Genomic DNA, 21,005 nt, shown 5'->3' with positions numbered 1-21,005 from the left:
GTTTACGCCTTTCCTCCAATTCCCCTGTTTCCGAGGTTAATCAGGAAGCTCAAGACTGAACCCTGCAGAATGATTTTGATCGCACCAGCGTGGCCCCGCCAATTCTGGTTCACGGAGCTTCTCCTGCTCCCTCAGGATCAGCCAATTCATCTGCAGCCCATTCCATCTCTATTGACAATGTCCCAGGGCCAAGTGTTGCATCCAGACCCAAGCTCTCTCCAATTGACAGCGTGGCTCCTGAGCACCAGGAATTCCAGAATTTAAATATCCCTCAGGAGTGTAAAGAAATATTATCTCAAGCCTGTGCACCTAGTGCGAATAAGACCAATAGCGCGAAATGGAAAGGTTTCTGCTTATGGTGCCACAGACCGAATCTCCATCCGTTCGCTTTTGCTCCTCACCAGATATTGCCTTACATTCTTTCTCTGGCTAATTCAGGCCTGGCACATTCCTCCATCAAGGTACACCTGGCGGTTATCTCTAGATTCAGGCGGACAGCTTCAGGTCCTTCTCTCTGGTCCACGAGGATTGTCAAGCAATTCCTGAAAGGTCTTTTCAGGGCTTTCCCTCCAGTTCGGCCTCCGCCTCCAATCTGACAGCTCAATCTGGTTCTGGCTCATCTCATGAGACCTCCATTTGAGCCTATTAACAGATCGGATCTAAAGTTTCTATCATGGAAAGTGGCTCTCCTTTTAGCCTTGACTTCAGCTAGAAGGGTTGGGGAACTGCAAGCTCTTACCTTTATGGAACCTTTTTTACAGTTCAAAAAAGATACTCTAATCCTAAGGACAAATTCGAAATTCATTCCAAAGGTCCCTTCGGATTCTCTTTCTCCGCCACTTTAGCAAAGTAGGGAAGAAGAGAGATGGGACGCAGATTATCAAGTTGTTCAGGGCTAATATGAGGTTTTTTGGGTAGGGGCAGGACCACTGCTTCTTTCCAGCAGTTGGGTACCATGCCAGTCCCAAAAGAGATCTACAAAAGATGTCTAATATATGGTTCCAGGACAGAGATGCTCTCCTTAAGAGCTTTAGGGGAAGCGGGATCCCTAGGAGAGCCTGACTGCACATTCAAGCATATTTTAATGAGTGTCTCAGGAGGTGGGATCAAGAGGTTACTCATTCCTTCACCCTCCCAGACACCTCTCACACACCTCTCACACAGCCCGATGCTTTTACCATCCCTAGCTTTGTCAGGGAAGGTGGAGTATATTTTGTCTACCTTGTTAGAGAAGAAGTCAGCTACACGATTGCAAACCTCTACTGAGCCCAAGACAGAGGGAGTTCAATTAGCCGGAGAGGAGATTTCCTTATAAATCTTGAACAGTTCTTTGGCCGCATTATCTGCAGCCCCAATTCTCTCTTGATAATAGCTAGCCTTCGCTTTCCTAATGAGTCCATGAAATGTGTGTAGCCTAGCATGGTACTCTTTCCTCTCCTGTTCCGAAAAACCCTTTCTCCAACTTCTCTCCAGACGTTTACACTCTTTTTTGGCAAGGCGTAGATCACAATTGTACCAGGGAGCAGATTTTTGTGCCCTACCCTGCATCTTTCTCCTTACCCAAGGAGCCGTGCTATCCAAGGCTTCCGTTATGCGCCTATTTAAGTTGGTGCAGGCGCTTTCGATGTCCAAACCTCCCAGGGAGCCTCCCTCGGTAAGGGCGCTGTTGAATTTCGCCCGAGAGAAGCCCACCCAGTTCTGGGTTCTTAATGCCAATGGCAGTTTCATCTGAGCAGTCGGCTCAGGTATCTGTATGGCAAAGTGGATCAAGAAGTGGTCAGACCATGGCACAGGGAGAGGAACCTTAGCTGCAATGTCCTGGCAGTTGGCAAAAATTGGGTCAAGAGTATGACCCCCCTGATGGGTAGGGAGGTCCGTGACGATCCTTAATTGAAGCGTCAGTAATTCCTGACATAAAGCGTCAACCCCCCCACTCCTGGGCTCCTCAAAATGAAGGTTGAGGTCACCCAAGACTAGAAATCTATTATGACGTAGTGTTTTCTGGGTAAGGCTTTCGATTAGACTCGGTAAAAACCGAGTAGACTGACCAGGGGGTCTGTAAACCAAGAGGCCCATCACTGTGAGGTTAGAGTTCACTCTATTCGTAAAAGCCCCCATCTCACTGTCAGTAATATCAATTGGCTGTAGTGTGCATTGGAGGGTGCGTATAAAAATGATCGATATTCCGCCACCTCTGCCGGTGGTCCTATCAATCCTAGTAATAGTATACTCGCTCAGAAGCGCCTCCACAATCTCTGCCTCAAAGCCTGTGTCTAGCCAGGTCTCAGTGAGGAATAGTACATCCAACTGGCTATCAACCAATAGATCAAAAACTTCTAAACTGTGCTTCCTCAAGGAGCGACAGTTTAGCAGGCAACAGTCCAGGTAATCGTGCCTTGCTTCAGCGGGAGACGCATCCCATTGGCAGTGCCTACATCTCCATCCGTGTTTCCCACCTAATATACTGTTCCTACAAACCTCCGGTATCGGCCCACAGAGGTCATGGAGTTCCTGGGCACCATACCGTATAGTTGGTCTAACACGGCTAGAGTTTTTAGCCCCAGGCCCCGGACTGCCGCGGACGGGCGCAGACGGGCTTGCCTCTGGCGCGCCCGCTGCTCGGCCGCTTCATCTGATGGTTATATCCCCCTCCCTCCGTGAGCGCTAGACCGCTAACCGGTCAGCGTTCACCGGAAGTGCCTGGCTCTGCCTCCACGCCCTTCACGCAACGGTGTAACACCGCATCGGACCGGGGCGGGGAGGCGAAGGAACTGAGCTGCAGGCGGACACCCGGTAGGTAATAGCCCCTGAGAAGGGGTGTGCTAACAAAATAGTAGCCCGAATTTAACAATTAAAATCAGATAAAATGTAGGCAGCAGCACTGTAACCAGTACACATTTAAAATGGCCCTTCAATAGTTCTGCGACCCGACAAGTATAGGGTACATTTTGCTAATAACACATGATTGCTTTTACCTTTAGGAGTTGTACATATTATAGCAGTAAAGACGCTGCATATTATTCTAAGCTGTTTTGTACAGACTTTCATAGCTCAAATGGTATACCCGTTTGAAGAGCAATGTGTACAAAAGAAACTTGGTTGATGTCATCGGCGATATCTCAAATGAGGCCATCATTGATGATGTCATCAGTGATGTTATAAATTATTTTGTCATAGAACACGTCATGAGTGATGTTGAATGTGAGGTCATAAGGAGTGCAAGGGACAAGGTACGGTTAGCTCTTCTAACTATTATAGGTGAATGTCTGTCCTTTGTTAGTTCAAAACGTGAATGTTCCCACTGACCAATTCACCTAACTATAATCTTATTTTTTTTCAGTGAATTTGAGGTTTAAAAAAAAAATAGATCATTTTATCACACTTAACTATAACATTAATTTACGATATGTAGATTCAACCACCTGCATCCAAATTCCACATTCAGCCACCTCACGCACACAGCCTGCGGCCGTGCGCTGTGGGGTGTTGGCCACTGGGCCTGGCCCTGGGAATCCCATCCCCCTGGGCCTTTTTTTTTTTTTTTTTTTAGGGTTAGCCCCCCTCCCTCCCAAATCCGTTATAGTCACGGGTACCCAATTCTACAGGGCCACTTATTTAGATAAAAGGGAGTAATGCTGTTTGGCACCCCTCCCAAGCTGTGTTAGGCCCTGGGTACCTCATCCCCTAGGGCCACTCTTTTAAATAAAGGGAGTATGGACCTCGTGGCCCCCCTCCCCAGGTCGATTTTGACCCGAGGGACCGCATTTTCTAAGGCCTGGTGGTTTTTCTTTGGAGGGGGAGGTCGGTGTGCGGTCCCCTCCCCAGGTCTATTTTGGCCCTGGGCACCCCATCTCCCGTGGGCCGTTGCAGTTAAAGGTGGGTGCCCAAGTGCCCACCTAGGTCACCCCCCCCATACACTCATTGTGGGCCGCGGGAGGAGCCCCTCTGCCCCAATCGGCTCCCTACATACAGCGATAGCCAGCATAGCAGCTACTAATGCTTCTTGCGGGCTGAAGCAATATTTTGATCTATTCACTGCGGGCAGGGAAACCAATCTAAAGTCTGCTCCCAGCTGGTGGGATCATTTTTGAAGCTCCAGCCTGCTGGGAGCAAATTTGATGTTTGCTCTTGCAATGGTCCCACCAAACGAGAGCAAACAAAGATTCCCCTGCCTGCGCCACTGTGGACAGGGAAACTGCTATGTCCAAGGGCTGGACTCCTGGGACATAGCATCTTGACCCGGTCCCGGTGGCCATTAATGCCTCAGGGAGAGGGGCTACGTGGCCCCACTTCCCATTTTACTCAATTTCGGCTCCCGGGGCCTCTCAAGACTCAGGGAGGGGGACCACGCATCCCCCACTGCCCCTTAAGTAATAGGTTTGTCTGGGGGGGGGGCTTCCCTGGGCTTCTGATGGGTCGGGAAGGGAGCCTACGCGTCCCCTCTCCCCATAAACAATGTATTCAGCCCGGGGTGTGGGCTACAAGGGGCTTTTGGAGGCTCGGGGAGGGAGGCCATTATGAATACACCCCCTCGGGGCAGGCTGCCTGGGGCTTATAATTTTATAAATGCAGTACAACCACCACTTTTTTTTCCCGATCCAGCAAGAGTCTCGCGAGATCGCTGTATTTTTTAACCTGTTTTCAATTTTTAATTTTTTGGCTCCATGGGGGCGGGTCCCTCTGCCCCCACCCTCCAAAACCCCCCTTGGGGCTAGGGGGTCAGGGTTTCTGTATCCTCCCCCGATTTACCTTTGTTTTTTACACAGTTTCAGGACAGGGAACTAAGTCCTTGTGTCCTGTTACGGCTGGCATCAACATATTTCTCATGTTGCTGGCAGCTGATCAGAGCTCTCGCTGAAGTCTGACTCCTGAGGGAACAAGGTGCCCCAAGGGAAATAAAGCTCCCTGGCCCAGTCAGAACACTGTTTTTAAATTGGCACTCCTGCCAGAGTCTTGAGACCCCTGGGAGCTCCAGTTTAAAAATAGAGCCCAACTGCCTAAATATACAATTATTTTTGGCCCTAAATTTCTTTAAAACTACTGAATGGATTTACAACAATTCCCCCGTTTTTTATCATCCCTGCTTGGTGGATCACTCGGAAACACTCCAGGAAGGAGCTGAGGTGGAGAAACTTTTTAGCGGAAGGTCTTGTGAAGATTTGTCAAAACGGTTCAAAGTTTTTAGCAAACCAAAAGATGTTCTTTCTATTGAAAAGTAGACCTAACTATAACTACCAAGTTAGGAACTACTAGCCACTGCAGAGGATTGTTTTTTATTCCATGACTAGAGAGAATTATCAGTACTTTTCTGCTGATTTCATTGATTCTGAGGCTGATTAGCAACATGAACAAGCTCAGAGGCAGAGCCAATTGGTCTGGCTTTGGCAAGCTGGTGTGATGATTGTTTTTGTTTTTTACTCCATGCATGTCCCTCAAAAAACAGAAAGTGAAAATAAAGAGAAAAAATGCTCCCACCAAATGTGGCGTCTGTATGCTCGCAATAAAATCTCCAAAAACAAATACTGCTGCTAATTTGAATACACTTGTATGGGTCATTCCTTACAGGCAGGTACAGAAACTCTTTTAATTTAAAGTACATCACAGCAAAATATGTGTCTAGTGGACATGAATTGTCTATATTGCATTAATGCTTGCCTTATGGCTTTGTCTGGTAGGAGACTTGCTCGTCTTTCTATTGGTGAAGCCTTCACCAGATCTTTTAAAAATAAAGTGGCTTTCAATTCTCAATCTACATTTATACCTAAATTGCCTTTCTAATTCCATGTTAATTTTACACGGTTATTGTCAGCATTTGGTTAGTACCATGCGATCTCAACAACGAGTTTTGCAATGGCTCAAATGCAAAAAATACAATGATACTGCATTTAGTAAACTAAAGAGGTTTGAAAATCAAAACAAGTGCCTTTCGTTTGACAATCAGAGGTAGGATTCCTGTCTGTGAAGACTGCGCACATCTTAATGCCATTGTAAGTGACGCATATTTAAAGAAATGTTGTTTTTGTGCACAGAAATTCAAAAAGAAAACCTCCAAATATTAAACGTTTATAACCACACTGAATGGATTTTTATTATGCAACATCCGGACTATTTTACATCCACTCTAAAGATTCTACAGTGGCATCCAGTGAAAAAAGGTTTGCTTTTTAGAATTGCACTGCATTACCAGACCCCTGTACAACTCGCCAAGAGGTTTACCAGGCATTGTAAAGGGAAGACTAACAATGCGGCTAGTACTAATTTATGCATCTTTGAGAGAAGTCAAGGAGTTAAGGGGAGCAATTGTGACAGCAGCAACTAATTCACCTCACACCAGGTGTTCCTAAAGAACCAAAACAAGGCGGAGAGCACCTGAAGGAGTTGATTTGGAGTGATAGTAAAAAAGGCGGTCATCACGTTCACCACTAAATAAAGATTCTCATTGGGTAAACATTCCATGTTTTTAGATATTGTGAGAGCCCACATGAAATATCAGAAGCTCTGGAACTGCAAGAGAACAGATTAAATACGAAGCTCCAATGGCTCCCTCTGTGCTGATGCTTTAATACTTGCCTGAAAAACCAGCATGATCTCTATAGATATTATTGGTCTGGCACATCACACTGAAATGTGAAGGTTTTTCCCTAACTGTGCAAAGAAGATTCAGAAATTGTGTACTAGCATGACCTGCTTGGAGTGGAGACATCACATCTATTAACAAACACCTTGCTGCAAACCATTTCCAAAAACAAAACCCGCTGTCCACATAGTTTTACAGTAACTGCCTCCCTTCTGCCCTTTTACACCACGCACTCATCTGCTCATTTTTTTACCCATTTTCTTCAAATATTTTCTCAGTCATCTTTGAGGAACCTCATATGTATCTGGCAGATTATGTGGAACTCTCAAGCTGAATATTTTTTCTTGACCCATACTTGAACAACAGGTGTTCGATATTCCTTGTTTCAACTTCTTTAAAATACACTAAGAAATTGTTGTATACATTGTTCTCATTGCTCTGATGGAGAGAGAAACAATTCTTGATAATGTGTGTTAAGCATAATATACTAAACTAGACAGTTAATGTGAGACATTTGAGTACGATCATATAAATTGTATAAATACCAAAAGGATTTAGGGTAAACTATTTTTCACTACACTTGTGTATATCAGGTTTCACAGCTTCTTGTGTGGACATTTAACCTAATTTAACATCACAACTAATATTTTACAGAAACGAGCAGTAAAGCGTCTTCTGGGACAATAACTGCTGAAGAAGCTGCCAAAACTCTGGCAGAGAAAAGGCGCCTTGCAAGAGAGCAAAGAGAGCGCGATGAGCAAGAAAAGCTACAGAAAGCTGAAGAAGAAAGGTAAAATGAACTAATATTGTCATTGTTCTATCTATACACACTCAAGGGCTGAAATCAAACTAAAGAAAAATAATTAGTTGGCGTTTTATCATGGACAATATAGGTAGAAGCATGTGCATCTCCTATAAGCAGATTAGTAGTGAAAGTATTTTATTCTCTTTTCCAGCCCTATTAATCCTCTGAATGTAACATCCTAATGAATGGTGGTGGGGCAAGTGCAGTGGCACTGTGAAGGAGGCTAAAAGACCATGTTACTTGTCCTTGCAGCGGTCTTTCTGATGGATATGTAGGCCCATGAATAATTCTTATATGGACCCATTTCTGACATTAGATAAGGACCACAACTTTTTCTTGACTGTACCTGGTTCTAGATCACACCAGAGTACTTTGTAGCTAGATTTGCTTGCATTCCAGGGCTTACTTGAAGGCATCCGCAGCATCCCTTGGTGATTTGCCTTTGGTCCATGGCACCAACACTTGATGTCTAGTGTCGGGTCTTGGAAGAGGGTCAGCAGTATTTCCTTTTCTCCAGAGCGTGTTAAACACTTAGCGGAAGAGCTTTTACACATCCCTGCTGAAGAAGACTATATACATTATCCACAGCAGTCAGTGACTGTCCACCCCAGGCACAATGGAACATCCAGCTGATATGTATGTATTGTCTTTGCCTCTCCCTCCTTGATCTCTTCTGTTCACAGACTAAAGAGATTACAGTTCAGAAGAAAGTGACACTCAAAAAGGAAAAGAGTATCTTGCATGGCTTTCCAAAGGTTGCATAATTCTCACGAGAGACCTTGAAAAGATTCCCACTGATGTAATCTCTAGAGGAACATTGCCCTCCAGTATGGCCCAGACAAGAACTTTAAATAGATGATCTACTTCTTGCTACTTCAGCTGAACCTATGCCACCAACCACACTTAACAGCACTGATGGAGACACTGACATAAGATCTTACTCTGCCACAACTCTGGAAACTCCACCATTTCTGATTTCACCTGTGAGTTATGTGCTTCCATCATCAGAGGGACGAAGAGGTTCAATACCCAAGTTGCCCCTTAGGTTCATTAGATTTGGCCCTATTTTTTAAGCCTCACGCAAGACTAGTGGTGGATTTAGTTCTGTTTGTTGTAGCGTACATTCTGTGTTCTTTTCTCTACTAATATATTTCTCTCAAAGATTTTGTTCTTAATTCTTCTCAGTCATCTTCCAGAAACCCTGGTTCCTTATTGTAGAGTAGTCTCTTGAAGAAGGTTTCCACCTCCTGGAATTACTTTTGCTGACCCACTGTTTGCTTTGGTCCCTCAAACACCTTAGCTGGCTGTGGGCCTACTGGAAGCACTTGTGTCTTCTAGGCTGGCTATCCACTTCCTTTAGTGTGAAGTCGCCTATGGTCATAAACTTCCAAATGAGTGAACCGCATTAGTCCTTGTTCACAGCCTCTTGCTCCAAATCACACCACAGTCACATCTCCTGTGACATCATGTCCTCCTGATCTTGCAAGCAGCCAGAAAGAAGGAGGAGTTCATTTCATTTTGACAGACACTCTGTTCATACTTCAGCTGACTACTTTGCTCATGCTACCCATACTGTGGAAATCGAACGTCAAATCTCTCATTGATCTAACGGTTAAACTTATTACAATTGACAGTAACAGGTTTTAGAACTCTGACCCAGATGCGCTGCAGTACTTTCTGAACATCGCTCAGACATCCCAGATGGAAATTGGTTTGGAGATTCAAGAGCACCCCCATACCTATTTGAGACCCCGTCTATATCACCTTTGTTATGACTTTTTGACAACAAACATTGCTCGTAGAGGATCATGTAGGAGGGGGTCTTCATCAGATTATTTAAGTACCATATAAGGACAGATTACTCCTGTCCGCATCTCAAACCTGTTTGTGACGTCTGATAAGCTTGATGATCCCTCTTAGGAAGTGCTAAAATATTCTTTTGTCTTATTTGTTCTGCTTATTGTTGCTTGAGTAGTGGAGTGTTATGGCTCTGATTTGCATGGTTGCTTTGTCTTGCCTCTCCAGTATTTTCATAGCCTTGTTAACCAACTAGTTCTAAGGTTGATCTCTCTGTGACCTCTAATCTTACAACCTTTTGCCCTATTCCATGGCACTCATCAGAGATCTTCATGGGCCGTGCCCTTCATGATTACTTACCTATGCACCCCTTACTTCTGCCTGCTCCTTTCTTCTGTTCATCCACTCTCCCACTAGGCTTCCCAACAGCACCATGGGGCATTGACTTTCCAGTCGTCTCCTCTACAGTGGTGAGCTCCAAACTTCTTATTTGTTGATATTAACTTTAACCTACAGGCAGTCAGTTGCTGCTGATGGAGCTTGGCCCGCTGATTCAAGTACAGAACTCTCCACCATACTTTTAGATGCCCCCCATATCTCCCCTTTCACCTTTATTCCCATCTGATCCTCTTTTCCCTTGTCCTCCGTTGCCCAATGGGCAACACTTGAACTACTCCTGCCTCTCAAGCTACCACAGTTACAATCATTTCACTTAATGTGAATGGCCTTTCACATTATGTTCTCAGAAGCAGGTGGCTTGATGGTGCTTGCTTCCAAAAGAGACACCTATCACCTCGTGAGTCTGTAAAGTTTATATCGAATGGGGTGGGTAGGGTAGTTGGCAATAATTGTCTGTGACCCTCTTTGAATCCCCCTTTGAGGTACATCCTAGTTTGAAGAAATGTGGGATAGCAAGTCTGTTTCATAAAACATTACATCACAAGTTACTTAAAACATGGACAGTTGAGACTACAGATATATTTTAAAACCCTAGATTGCATACTGATTGTAAGGTTGGCCTGTTACTAACACGAGGTTTGTATTGTCTATGCCTTCACATCTACTAACTGAATTTGGGGATACTAATATCATACTGGGAGTAGTGACAGGAATGTGGCTCTTTGTCCTCATTGAATGAACTGGCACTATGGAATAGTGTAATGGTTAAAGAGAACTGTCTATGGATGTTATGGGAGATCACAGATTTGTGGACATCTGGAGGTTATTTCCATTCAAAGAGAAAGTCTATTCCTCTTACTGCTATGAACACTAAGCATCGCCCCGCATTGATCACTTTCTTGAGTGAAGTACTCCTCTCTCCTTGGTATTGTCCAGTGACATCCAGGAGGGGATTATTTAAGATCTATTCCCTATCCAAATGTGCCTTGAGCTGGATTGCATGCTTCCCCCATGGCATACTGGAGGACGCAGACAAGCAGGTGTAGATTACTGGGTGATAAGAAACTATTGAATACTTGTCCATGTGGACGAATTTTTGAGAATGAATCCTCCCATGCATGACTTCTCTGAGCAGCTGAGAAAGCTACCTTGGCAGCGTTTCCTAATGAGGGACTCTGCCATAAGCAAAAGAAGAATCTGGAAGGAACAAACTAGGCTCAAATCTTAAGTATGCTCCTTCACCAGTGAATGTAATTTCAACTGTAGGAGTCTGGCATAGTATATGGTGCACACTTATTAAGTGAAGCACCTTGCACTAATCCAGGCAACCCTTATGGTGGGTGATTTTAGTGATCTTAGACAACCTTAGAAAGCTCTCTAAGTGGTAGCTGTGGAGTGCAGCTTTCAGGCTTATCTAAGAGGAGTGTTAAGCAGCTTATTTTACCAGATCTAATCATGTAGTGTAGGTTAAACGAAAAAGAACTACACAGTGTATATATAAAAATAGGTCTATTTATTACACAACAGTCGGACATTGGTATATCTTCTACTCGGAGATATTAACGCAAATACCAAACAATACTTCAGTTGCAAATAGGACAGTAAGCACAATACACAGTGGTTTCCATGAGGAGACCAAACCATATACTAAAAAAGTGGCATGCGAACTGCAACCGAAGTCGGGACTTGGACCAGGTGACTCAGAGGAGCTTGGGACACAAGGATCCGCCCAAGGTAAGTGCCTAGGAACCCCGCAGAGGCTGTGTGCAGAGTGGAAACACAGCTGATTAGCAATCAACTGGAAAGTCGAGGTGGGAGTTTTGAACAAGGACGCTTCCCAATGAACCCTGAAGAAACCCAGTGGAAGACAGAAGGTTGGAGAGTCATCCCACCCGTGGATACCACAAGAACCAGAATACCTACACAAGGGAAGCCGGGTGCAGAGTTGCAAAGTGATGTGGGAAACCGGCGTAGACCACAAAGGTAAAGACTGTGCAAGAGTCCGGTAGAAACAAAGGGTGTATTGAAGAGCAGAAACCCCAAGCAGATGGGACAGAGTCTATGCCACTCGGAGGTGACCAAAAGGCACTGAAGAGCAACGCCCACCCACGGAGGATTTAGGAGTGATGCCGGTGACCTTGTCGCTGCAGCTGTGAGGACCAAGCAAAGCTGAGGCAGGCCAGGAGCCGTGCACAAACTGTCCCACAACAGAAGTCGAGGACCAGGAGGTTGGTGTCTGGCGGGAGCACCAACAAGCCTTGGCAGCTGCAACTGGCATGGAAAGCGAAGAAGCAATGTTGGGACCAGCAAGTTCCTAGGAACTCATTACGTGCAGGAGAGTCGGAGCAGGCCCCAAGCAAGCAGAGGAGCCCACTGAAACATGGGAAAGAACCTCAAGAGGACCCAAAGGCCCCAGAGTCGCAAGAGGAACTCAAGCAGCTCACCAAAGATGAAGCCCAGGGTGTAGAGGATGTGGTGAGTACACTGATCTTGGCAAGGAGAGATGCTGGAGGCTGGAGCTTCTTTTAGCCCGAAGATCTCTGGAGTGCTTAGCTAACAAGCATCGGCAACTGCAAGTCGAGGCAGTGCTCAGGGGTATGGGCCCGGCGGTTCTGACAAGGGATACTGGCCTCAAAATTGCAGGGAGGACAGGTCGGGCCTCGAGGGAGTTGCAGAACCACCATCTGTGTTGCTGAGCCTTTCGAAGTCTGTGGGACGGCAGGAACAGATAACCAGTCCGCTTCGTTGAGGTGCCTGCAGATGCAGGGGGGTGTCTGCTTAACATCAAGGGAGATTGCTTTGTGTGTCCTTGATGCCCACAGGTCTTTTGAAGATCCTGGAAGAAGCACAGAAAAAGACAATGAAAAAGACGTGCAGAACAGCGAGACCAGGAGCAGCAAGAGTCTTCCATGATGCAGTCTCTGTTCCAGGCGAAGTCCAAATGTCCCGATGGACGAAGAGTGGCGTGGTTTCGGACTTTGGTCTTGTCCCGGACGAATCTGAGGACCTCACCTATTTTTGGAGGGTGGGTATTAACAGACTTTAGGTGCTGGAGTAGATCGAACAAAAATAGATTAGAAAGGGAGGGAGCAAGAATGCAAACTTGCTTTAGACCGTTATAAGTTTCCTTTTTTGTCATTTCATTTCATTTCATTTTTTGTGATAAAGTACCACCGGCACTTAACTTAACCCGGACCCAAGTGTTGGTATAGAGGAGTATAATAGCATCTAGCAGTTTTTCGTGGAATGGCCTAACCTACCAGTTTTTTCCATAATAAAGATTGAGTTACTGAGTCATAATCAACTTTTAAATCTATAAAAGAGAAAAATTGATTTTGTTTTTTAAAACTGCCTGTTCCGCTAATAATGTAAAGGCCAACAGATTGGTAACAGTAGATTGGCCCTTACGAAAACTTGTTTGATTGATTGGGATTATATTTTGTAGTGCTGCCCAATCTTCCAAATCAATCAATAGACGGGAGGTAAAGACCTTGGCTTCAGCATCACTTAAGGCAATTAACCAATAATTGGCCGGGTTATCAACTGGGCTACTTTATATAGATGGGCTGCACAATGCTACCGTGCCAAGATACAGGAACTATATTTAATGCCAGTACTTCATTAAACATAGGAGTGAACACTTCTGCACACATGTCAATGTTTGCACGAAATAAAGCATTGGGAAGCCCATTTGGACCACGGGTCCCATTTGTTCGGAGACAATTAGGAAAATGACTATTTCATTAAAACTTATAGAATCCAGATCCTTCTTCAAACAGGGGCTACTATCTTGCTCTGTATATTGATTATTTGATCTAGATCATGACCCAGATTCAACCCTTTCACTATCTCCAAATTTGGCTTGCTTGTTCGATCACAGTTATAATACTGGTCTTGCTTATTCATATCTAGATTGCACACTCCATACAAATTGGTGATAAACTTTACCAATTCATCTTCCATCATATTAATACTATATGCCCTATTGCCTCCCCTTCAAGTTTGTTGATTATCCCCCAAAATGCTTTTACATTATTTTTATCTGGAGGCATGTAGTAATCTATACCATAGCACTGACTGATAACTTGATTTAGTCATCCAAACTTCTCCTCTATAAGACCTTCTTCTTAAAACCGTCATTTTATCCTTAAAAACACAATAATATTACTGATATCTATGTGAAAAGTCTTCCCATAGAGCTTTATTAAGTGAACATTTTAATTTAAGTAGCTGAAATGTAAACCATTTACTAGGAAGAATTGATGAAAAATTAGTGTTTTTGGTCTCCTGCTGGAACTCTTCCCTCCAGGGATGAGGTAAAATAATTCTATTTATCAAACAATGAACCTGCCTCCACCTGGCACTGCTCAGAATCCTTTATTATTGCTTCGACAAACTTTATTATTTCTACTTATTTGTCCGAATGCCATACCAGTCTTTTCAAATCATATGAAGTGTGAACCATTTTGAGAAGCTAATTAGATCTTGTATTACAACTTATTGGCAGTTGTAATATAATTATCTGAGGGTTCTGACCGCTTTTGAGTCTGTGTATCACCTTATATTCGTCCTTGTGCTCTCTGTTGGAGTTGGGTGCGCCATTCTTTCAAGCTCCACTGCTCCAGGGTTTCCCTGTGGTAGGACTTGTTCCCTAGGGTTCACACCATCCTGCTCTGGGAGGCCTATCATCTTTAGATGGGTCCTGAGTTCTACTTCAGCCCAGGCTAAAATCTTTAAATCATTGCCCAGCAGGCAATCTACAGGCAGGTAGGGGGGTACTACAACCCTTTTAGGGCCAGTTACCCATCCCCAGCTGAGATTGACTATGGCCGTGGGGTGTTCTGTTCTTACACCATCAGTTTTGGTCACCTGGTGCATTTACCCAGGTAGAAGCTGAAGAAGGGACACAAGTTTTACTGTCACCATTGCGACACTGGCCCCTGTGTCCCTCCAGGCTACAGCTGTCTGACCATTGATCAGAGGCTCCTGTTTGCACTTGCCCAAGGTACTAGGACTTACAAAAGTGTCAAAACATATGCCACCATCACATACTAAGGTGGACTGTGTAGGGGATCTAGCTAGGCCAGAATCCACCTCAATGCCCCATGAGAACCCAGCTAAATTCTTGGGTGCACTACTACTTTTGGGAGTGCTACTCATGGGGCACTAGGGTGTGTAGTGTTGGAGTAGTAATAGTAGTGGTATCCTTATTGCTGGCCTTGGGGCAATTGGAATCTTTCGCCTTATGACTTTTCTCTTTGCAGAGAAAGCAATAGGGTGTCTTACCAGGGGAGGAACAGGATTGGGACCCATCCCCAGAGGAAGACTTTTCGGGACCTTCAGAGGATTTCTCTTTAGATTTTCCCCCACCTTTCTCTTTGGTGTTAAAGAATCTTTTTTCTGGGCACCACCACCTTGAGACTTAGTCTTAATCCTAGTATGACTCCATTTGTGATCCTTCTTTCCCAATTCTTGGGGGGAGGTCAGATCAGAGTCTACCAGGTGCTGATGCAGTTGCTGATTCGGACAATTATTAAGGATGTGCTCCCTCACTAGTAAATTGTGCAATCCTGTGTAGTCATTCACATCACTTGCATCAGGTTCGCCTTCCAGAACCTTAGGTGCACTGTCTACAAAATCAGCCAAATCTTCAGTGTGGTCCATCTGTGTGTCGCTAAACGTAACCTTGTATTTTTCAGTGGTTAAACCAAACTCATCTATGCGGGCACTCTTCAAGACTGTCGAGTTGTTAGCATCTTCCTCGCTGTTAGTAAGGAGTTTTTCTCTGCCTTTGCTGACAAAGGAGAGCCACGGGTAGCTGCCCACTGCCCTTGAGGGACCTTCTGTACTTTACAGGCCCTCTCCAAGGCAGTGATCCATTTTTGGGTATCATCCTCCTCCTGGCAAGAAGAGACTCTCCTGCTCAGTTTCCTAGCATCAAACGATTGCTCCCTGACCCCAGGGACACTACTGCTGCCGCCATGGGACTCTAGTCCCAATTTCTTCCTAGCCCTCTACACTCCCAAGATTTCCTTATCAAGGGCCATTTGCTCTTGCTTGATTCTGAGCTTGCCTCTCAAGCTTAAGCAGGTGGTATTCCCTCTGACTAGAGATGGAGGTCCCTATGGAATTATTAGAGGCATTGGAATGAACCGAGGAGGATCTGAACCTCCCCCACATTCTCTGCACCCTCCCAGGAGGAATAAAGGGGGACCTACCTTTAGGGAGACCCTCTGTACTATTCCCTAGGGTGTCAAAGTTCACTGGTGTGGAGTCATCAGACTCTTCCTGGTCAAACTCAGAATTAGAGTCACTGGGGTGAACCACCCCATACCACTTCCTGAAGCTACCCCACCCACATTGTTCTGCCCTTCTGACTTCTCAGCTTTCTGGAGGTCATCCTGCATCAGCAGCTCTAGAGTTGCTGAGTGTTAGGGCTGCTACCTGTCTTTAACTTCCTTGATGCAGCCAGGGTACTAAGTTCCTCGAACTTAAGACCACTGTATCTAAAACATTAGGACCCACTGGCTTCCCCCACTAAAATCATGGTAAACTAGGTGTAGTGTGGTGTTGTACCTACTTACTGTGGTGGAAACTAAACCTCTAAAGAATTTGTATAAAGAGTTGTGCTAGACCCTCAGTTTAGTAGAACAATAATCTACAATACATATTTTGATATGTTCCTAATGCTAGTGATGTTTTTTCGTCTAACCATACCTAGATTTGCTGGGAAAACAGTGCAGGCTTAAATCACAACCGCTGCACACCAATGTAGGAGGCTAGCTTAGTATATGGAGGACACTTAAGTGAAGCACCTTGCACAGACAACCCTTATGGTGATTTTAGTGGTCTTAGACAACCTTAGCAAGCTCTCTAAGTGGTAGCTGAGGAAAGCTACCTTCAGGCTTAATTCAGAAAGAGTGTTAAGCAACGTGTTTTACCAGATCTAATCATGTAGTGTATGTTAAGCAAAAAGGAACCTGGAGATATAAACAAAAATCCACACAATACTTCAATTGCAAATATGTAAGTAAGCGTAATACACAGTGGTCTCTGGGGGGTAGACCAAACCATATATTAAGAAAGTGGAATGCGAACTGTGACCGAAGTCAGGATTTGGACCAGGAGACTCAGAAGAGCTGGGGACACAAGGAACCAACCAAGGTAAATACCCAGGAACCGCATGGAGGCTGTGCGCAAAGTGGAAACACAGCAGTGTACTCAATAGAAGTCAACGGGAAAGTCGCTGTTGCAGTTTTGACGAAGGACCCTTCCCAGTGGACCCTGAAGAAACCCCTTGGAAGACAGAAGGTTGGAGAGCCATCCCACCTGTGGATACCCCAGAAACACTGATACCTACACTAGGGAAGCCGGTTGCATAGTGTGCAGTGACGTCAGAATCCGCTGTAGACCATAATAGAGGACTTCAGTAAAGATGCCTCTGGCACAGTCTCTGCAAGAGTCCGGTGGAATCCAAGGGTGGATTCTTGAAGAGAAGAGCCTGCAAGCAGAGGGGACAGAGCCTATGCCACTCTGAGGTGACCAGGAGACACGGAAGAGCATCGCCCACCAATGTCAGCGGATGCAGGAGTGATGACGGTGACCTTGTTGCTGCAGCTGTGAGGACCAGACTGCACTGAGGAATACCAGAAGCCGTGCACGAGCTGTACCATGTCGAGAGTCCAGAGCCAGGGGGTCGTTGTCCGGTGGGAGCACCAACAAGCCTTGGAAGCCACAACAGGCGTGGAAAGGGAAGAAGGAGCAACGTTGAAACCAGCAAGGTCCAAGGGACTCACCACGTGTAGTCGGAGCCGGCCCCGAACAAGCTGAGAGCCCACTGAAACAGGAGAAGACCCTCTAGGGAACCCACAGACCAAAGACACAGAATTCTAAAGAGGACCTCAAGCAGCTCACCAAAGATGAAGGCCCACAGTGCAGAGAATGTGGTGCGGACGCTGGCAAGAAGAGATGCTGGAGCCTGGAGATTCTTGTAGCCCAGTGATCTCTGGGGTGCAGAGCCAACAGGTCTTGGCAGCAGCTAGTCGACGAGGTGCACAGGAGTTCGGTCCCAGCAGTTCTGACGAGGGATGCTGCCCTCAAAATTGCAGAGAGGACAGGTCAGTCCTCAAGGGAGTTGCAGAACCTCTACCTTTGTTGCTGAGCCTTTTGAAGTACGTTGGACGTTAGAAGCAGCAAACAGGTCACGTTCGTTCCGGTTCCTGCAAAAGCAGGGGAGTGACTCTTTCACTCCAAGGGAGATTACTTCAGGTGTCCTTGATGCCCATAGGTCTGTTGAAGATCCTGGAAGAAGCACAGAAACAGATGACGAAGAGGACCTGCAGAACAGCAAGACCAGAAGCACCAGGAGTCTTCCATGATGCAGGCTCATTTCCAGGCGAAGTCCAAGTGTTCAGACGGTCAAAGAGTTATGTGGTTCCTGGATTGAGTCATGTCCCACCATGAATCTGAGGACCCACCTACAGGTAAGCCCTTTTATACCTGTAGAAAGGGGTTAGGATGACTCAGGTGGTCACTCCCAGAGGAGGGGCTGGACAGAGGGAAGGGTGCTCCAGTGTCCTTTGTCCAGTTTCATGCCAGAAGGCCCCTAGGGCTCCTAGAATTGGTTCTAACTGGAGTATGCAAGGAGGGCACAAAATGTGCCCTTCAAAGCAGTCTGGTGACGCTGTCAAGCACCCCCACCCCAGCCCAATACATGTAATTCATGTCTGGGAGGTAGTCACACACCCCTGTGACAGGAAACCTATGTTTCTACCTTCCCCTGCTCCAGCTCAACTCAGCAGCAGGTGGTCAGAATCGTGCCTGGGGTCAGCAACAACACTAGCTTGCTGGTAGCCCCTGGAAGACTGTTACCCCAAGTACTGGGGGCTTCCCAGAGGAGCCCCCCAGTGCATGGAATCATACCTCCAACAGCAGTAACGGTGTTGGCGTATGATTCCAACATGTTTGATGCCAAACATGCCCAGGTTTGGCACAGCCACTATATAGTTAGCCATCGCATAATGGCGGATAGCCACTATATGTATCAAAATGGCTGACCTCACTTACAAAGCCTAGAGAATCAACTCCGGGGTCTGTAAGGGTGTCCTGCTCACGTAGGGGCATTCACACACTTGTAACCCAGCACCCTGCTGTCAGGATTGAAAGTCCTGCCTTAGGGGTGACTTATAGGTTTTAGGTGTAGATATAGGAAAACGTAGATCTGTCATAAGTGGTGCTAGCACCAGCTTACACTTGCTGCAAGGGCAGGACTGTAGTCACAGTTTGAGTGGTCTCTCATGGGAGGCATAATGCATGTTTCAGCCCATGGGAGACCTCTTGTGTACCCATGCCCTGGGTACCTCAGTACCATATACTAGGGACTTTCAGGGGTACATCAGTAGACAATTGTGGAGGTGCAGAAGTACTTACCATGTCAAATATAGGGAGGAAACACGGTGACTGGGGTCCTGATTTGCATTATCCCAGTTAGACTAGTCAAAAACACACTGACACCATGCAGAAAGTGGGGGTAACAATGCTAGAATAATCCTACCTTTCTACAGAACCCCACTGACAGAATGCCCCACATGCATACAGCTCTCGTCAGCCAGACCTCCAAGCTGCCAGCAGGCATCCAGGAAGAAGGTTCAGACCCAATTTCTTCTCACTGCCTACCTAACAGGGTCCCCCCCAATACAAGGAAATATTGTGACATACAGTAGGATCAGCTTTGCATTGTTTCGGTGTACAATGTGTCTGGCACACAGTCTACAGTAGCACCATGCATGCCAGACTCCAGTCCTCCGCCAGACAAGAGGAATGGCTGCTTTGCTCCCTGTATCTGGGAGTCCTGTCCTAGATGCATGCACAGTGCTGTCCTTTTGGATCATTATGCAATAAACGTCCTAGAATCCAGCATCAGAGGGTTCCTGCTTGGGACAGCCCTGCCAGGACCCTACGCCATCTTCACTAGTTCCTTAGGCAGTAGATTCCCCTCCTAAAGATATTGGAGTTTTTCAAGCAATTATGGAAAGGGCAGCAACATGGTTTCATCTTCCTGTATCTGTGAAGCAAACATATTGTTTCCTTTAGGATTTTGAAGACCAGAATAGGAAGTCCGTCCGTTCTATTCCTATAATAGGTCATATCTGAGTAGAAGGAACTAAAATAATGAAAAATCAATTTTCAGTACCAGCGATTCTTCCCTAGAATTGATAAGAAGTACAAAGCACCAGATAATGGTCCTGCTTGCCTGTCTGGTCCTCCTAGACCAGATTCCGGTATTTCACAGGCTGCTCAACGTAAGTCTCGGAATCCATCCATTCCTGTTACAGCACCGCCGGATAAGGATGGAAGGCATCTTGATAACATCGGTAAGTGTTTCACCACCATGGCGGGTGCTTCAATTCGTGCCACTAACTCCCTGGCGAATCTAGGGAGATATGACTGCCAATTATGGTCGGACATTGCTCCATATCTTGATTACTTTAAAAAAAAAAATGTATTGGCATTTCAAAGACATACAATGTCTAAACATATGAAAATACAAACCTATAGACTGTTGCACAACAACATCCCGTGTCCAAACTGTTACATATCTGGGAGTTATACATACAACAACAAGGCAATTAAACATCATTAGTCCACTTGATGCGTTTGCAAATATGCAACTAGGAAGTACCAATAGTCTTTGGGTTTCGATCCTGTTGGTAACTCTTCTTCATAGGTTTTCAAATTGTCCTTACAGTGTGTCAGGTCTGTTAACCACTGCTTAATCCTTGGGGCCTGCTTGCTACCTCAACAAAGCGATACCTGGCGTTTGGCCATTAATAATGCTATCACACAAAAAAATGTCTTCACCGCACGTACGTTTGTCACCAGTCCCAGCAAACAGGTACGTACCGAACAATCAACCTCAGCACCCAGCTTTTCGCCCAGTATCTTGGTCAGCTCTACCCAATAGTGGGCTACAGCTGCGCATGACCATGATAAATGTAAGAAATCTGCATTATCCGATCTACACCTGCTGCATCTGGACTCAGTTCTCAAACCGTACCTATAGAGCCTTACCGGGGTGTAATAGGTTTGGTGTAAATATTTATAATGCAACATTCATAAGTTCCCATTAGGTGTCTTCAAGCTTGTCAATGAACATGCGGTAAACCATTCCTCCTCTGTCAATGGCGTAGTCAAGCAGTCATTCCACCTCCCCAGTGCTTCGCTCGCATTACCCGCTAGTTCGTCCTGCAATTTAGTGTAGAGTTTAGACACCATGTGCTGATTTCCCGGAGTTGTAATAAGAAACTGTAGCGTATTCAGTTGTGGTGGCTCTTCGGGGTAGGAGGGGTACAACTTCTTAACCGCCCCCTGCAAGCGGTAGTAGGTAAACCAAAACAACAATGTTTGATTACTTATATATGTTAGTTC

The 21,005-nt window shown here is 45.6% G+C and overlaps 1 protein-coding gene across 12 annotated transcripts in view; it reads left to right on the top strand.

Moving 5' to 3' along the window:
• The window catches only part of MAP7D3 (MAP7 domain containing 3), a 1,012,878-nt gene that overhangs the window by 551,166 nt on the left and 440,707 nt on the right, over positions 1–21,005 (top strand). For all 12 annotated transcript variants that reach the window (XM_078688596.1, XM_078688591.1, XM_078688590.1 and 9 more), the window contains one exon: positions 7,232–7,367. In XM_078688596.1, coding sequence (XP_078544722.1) covers positions 7,232–7,367 — 136 coding nt within the window. The remainder of the gene's footprint in view (positions 1–7,231; positions 7,368–21,005) is intronic.

Source organism: Lissotriton helveticus, chromosome 4_1 (assembly GCF_964261635.1).
Source record: "Lissotriton helveticus chromosome 4_1, aLisHel1.1, whole genome shotgun sequence".
Classification (NCBI taxonomy): domain Eukaryota; kingdom Metazoa; phylum Chordata; class Amphibia; order Caudata; family Salamandridae; genus Lissotriton; species Lissotriton helveticus.
This window is presented reverse-complemented; position numbering and strand designations above follow the sequence as displayed.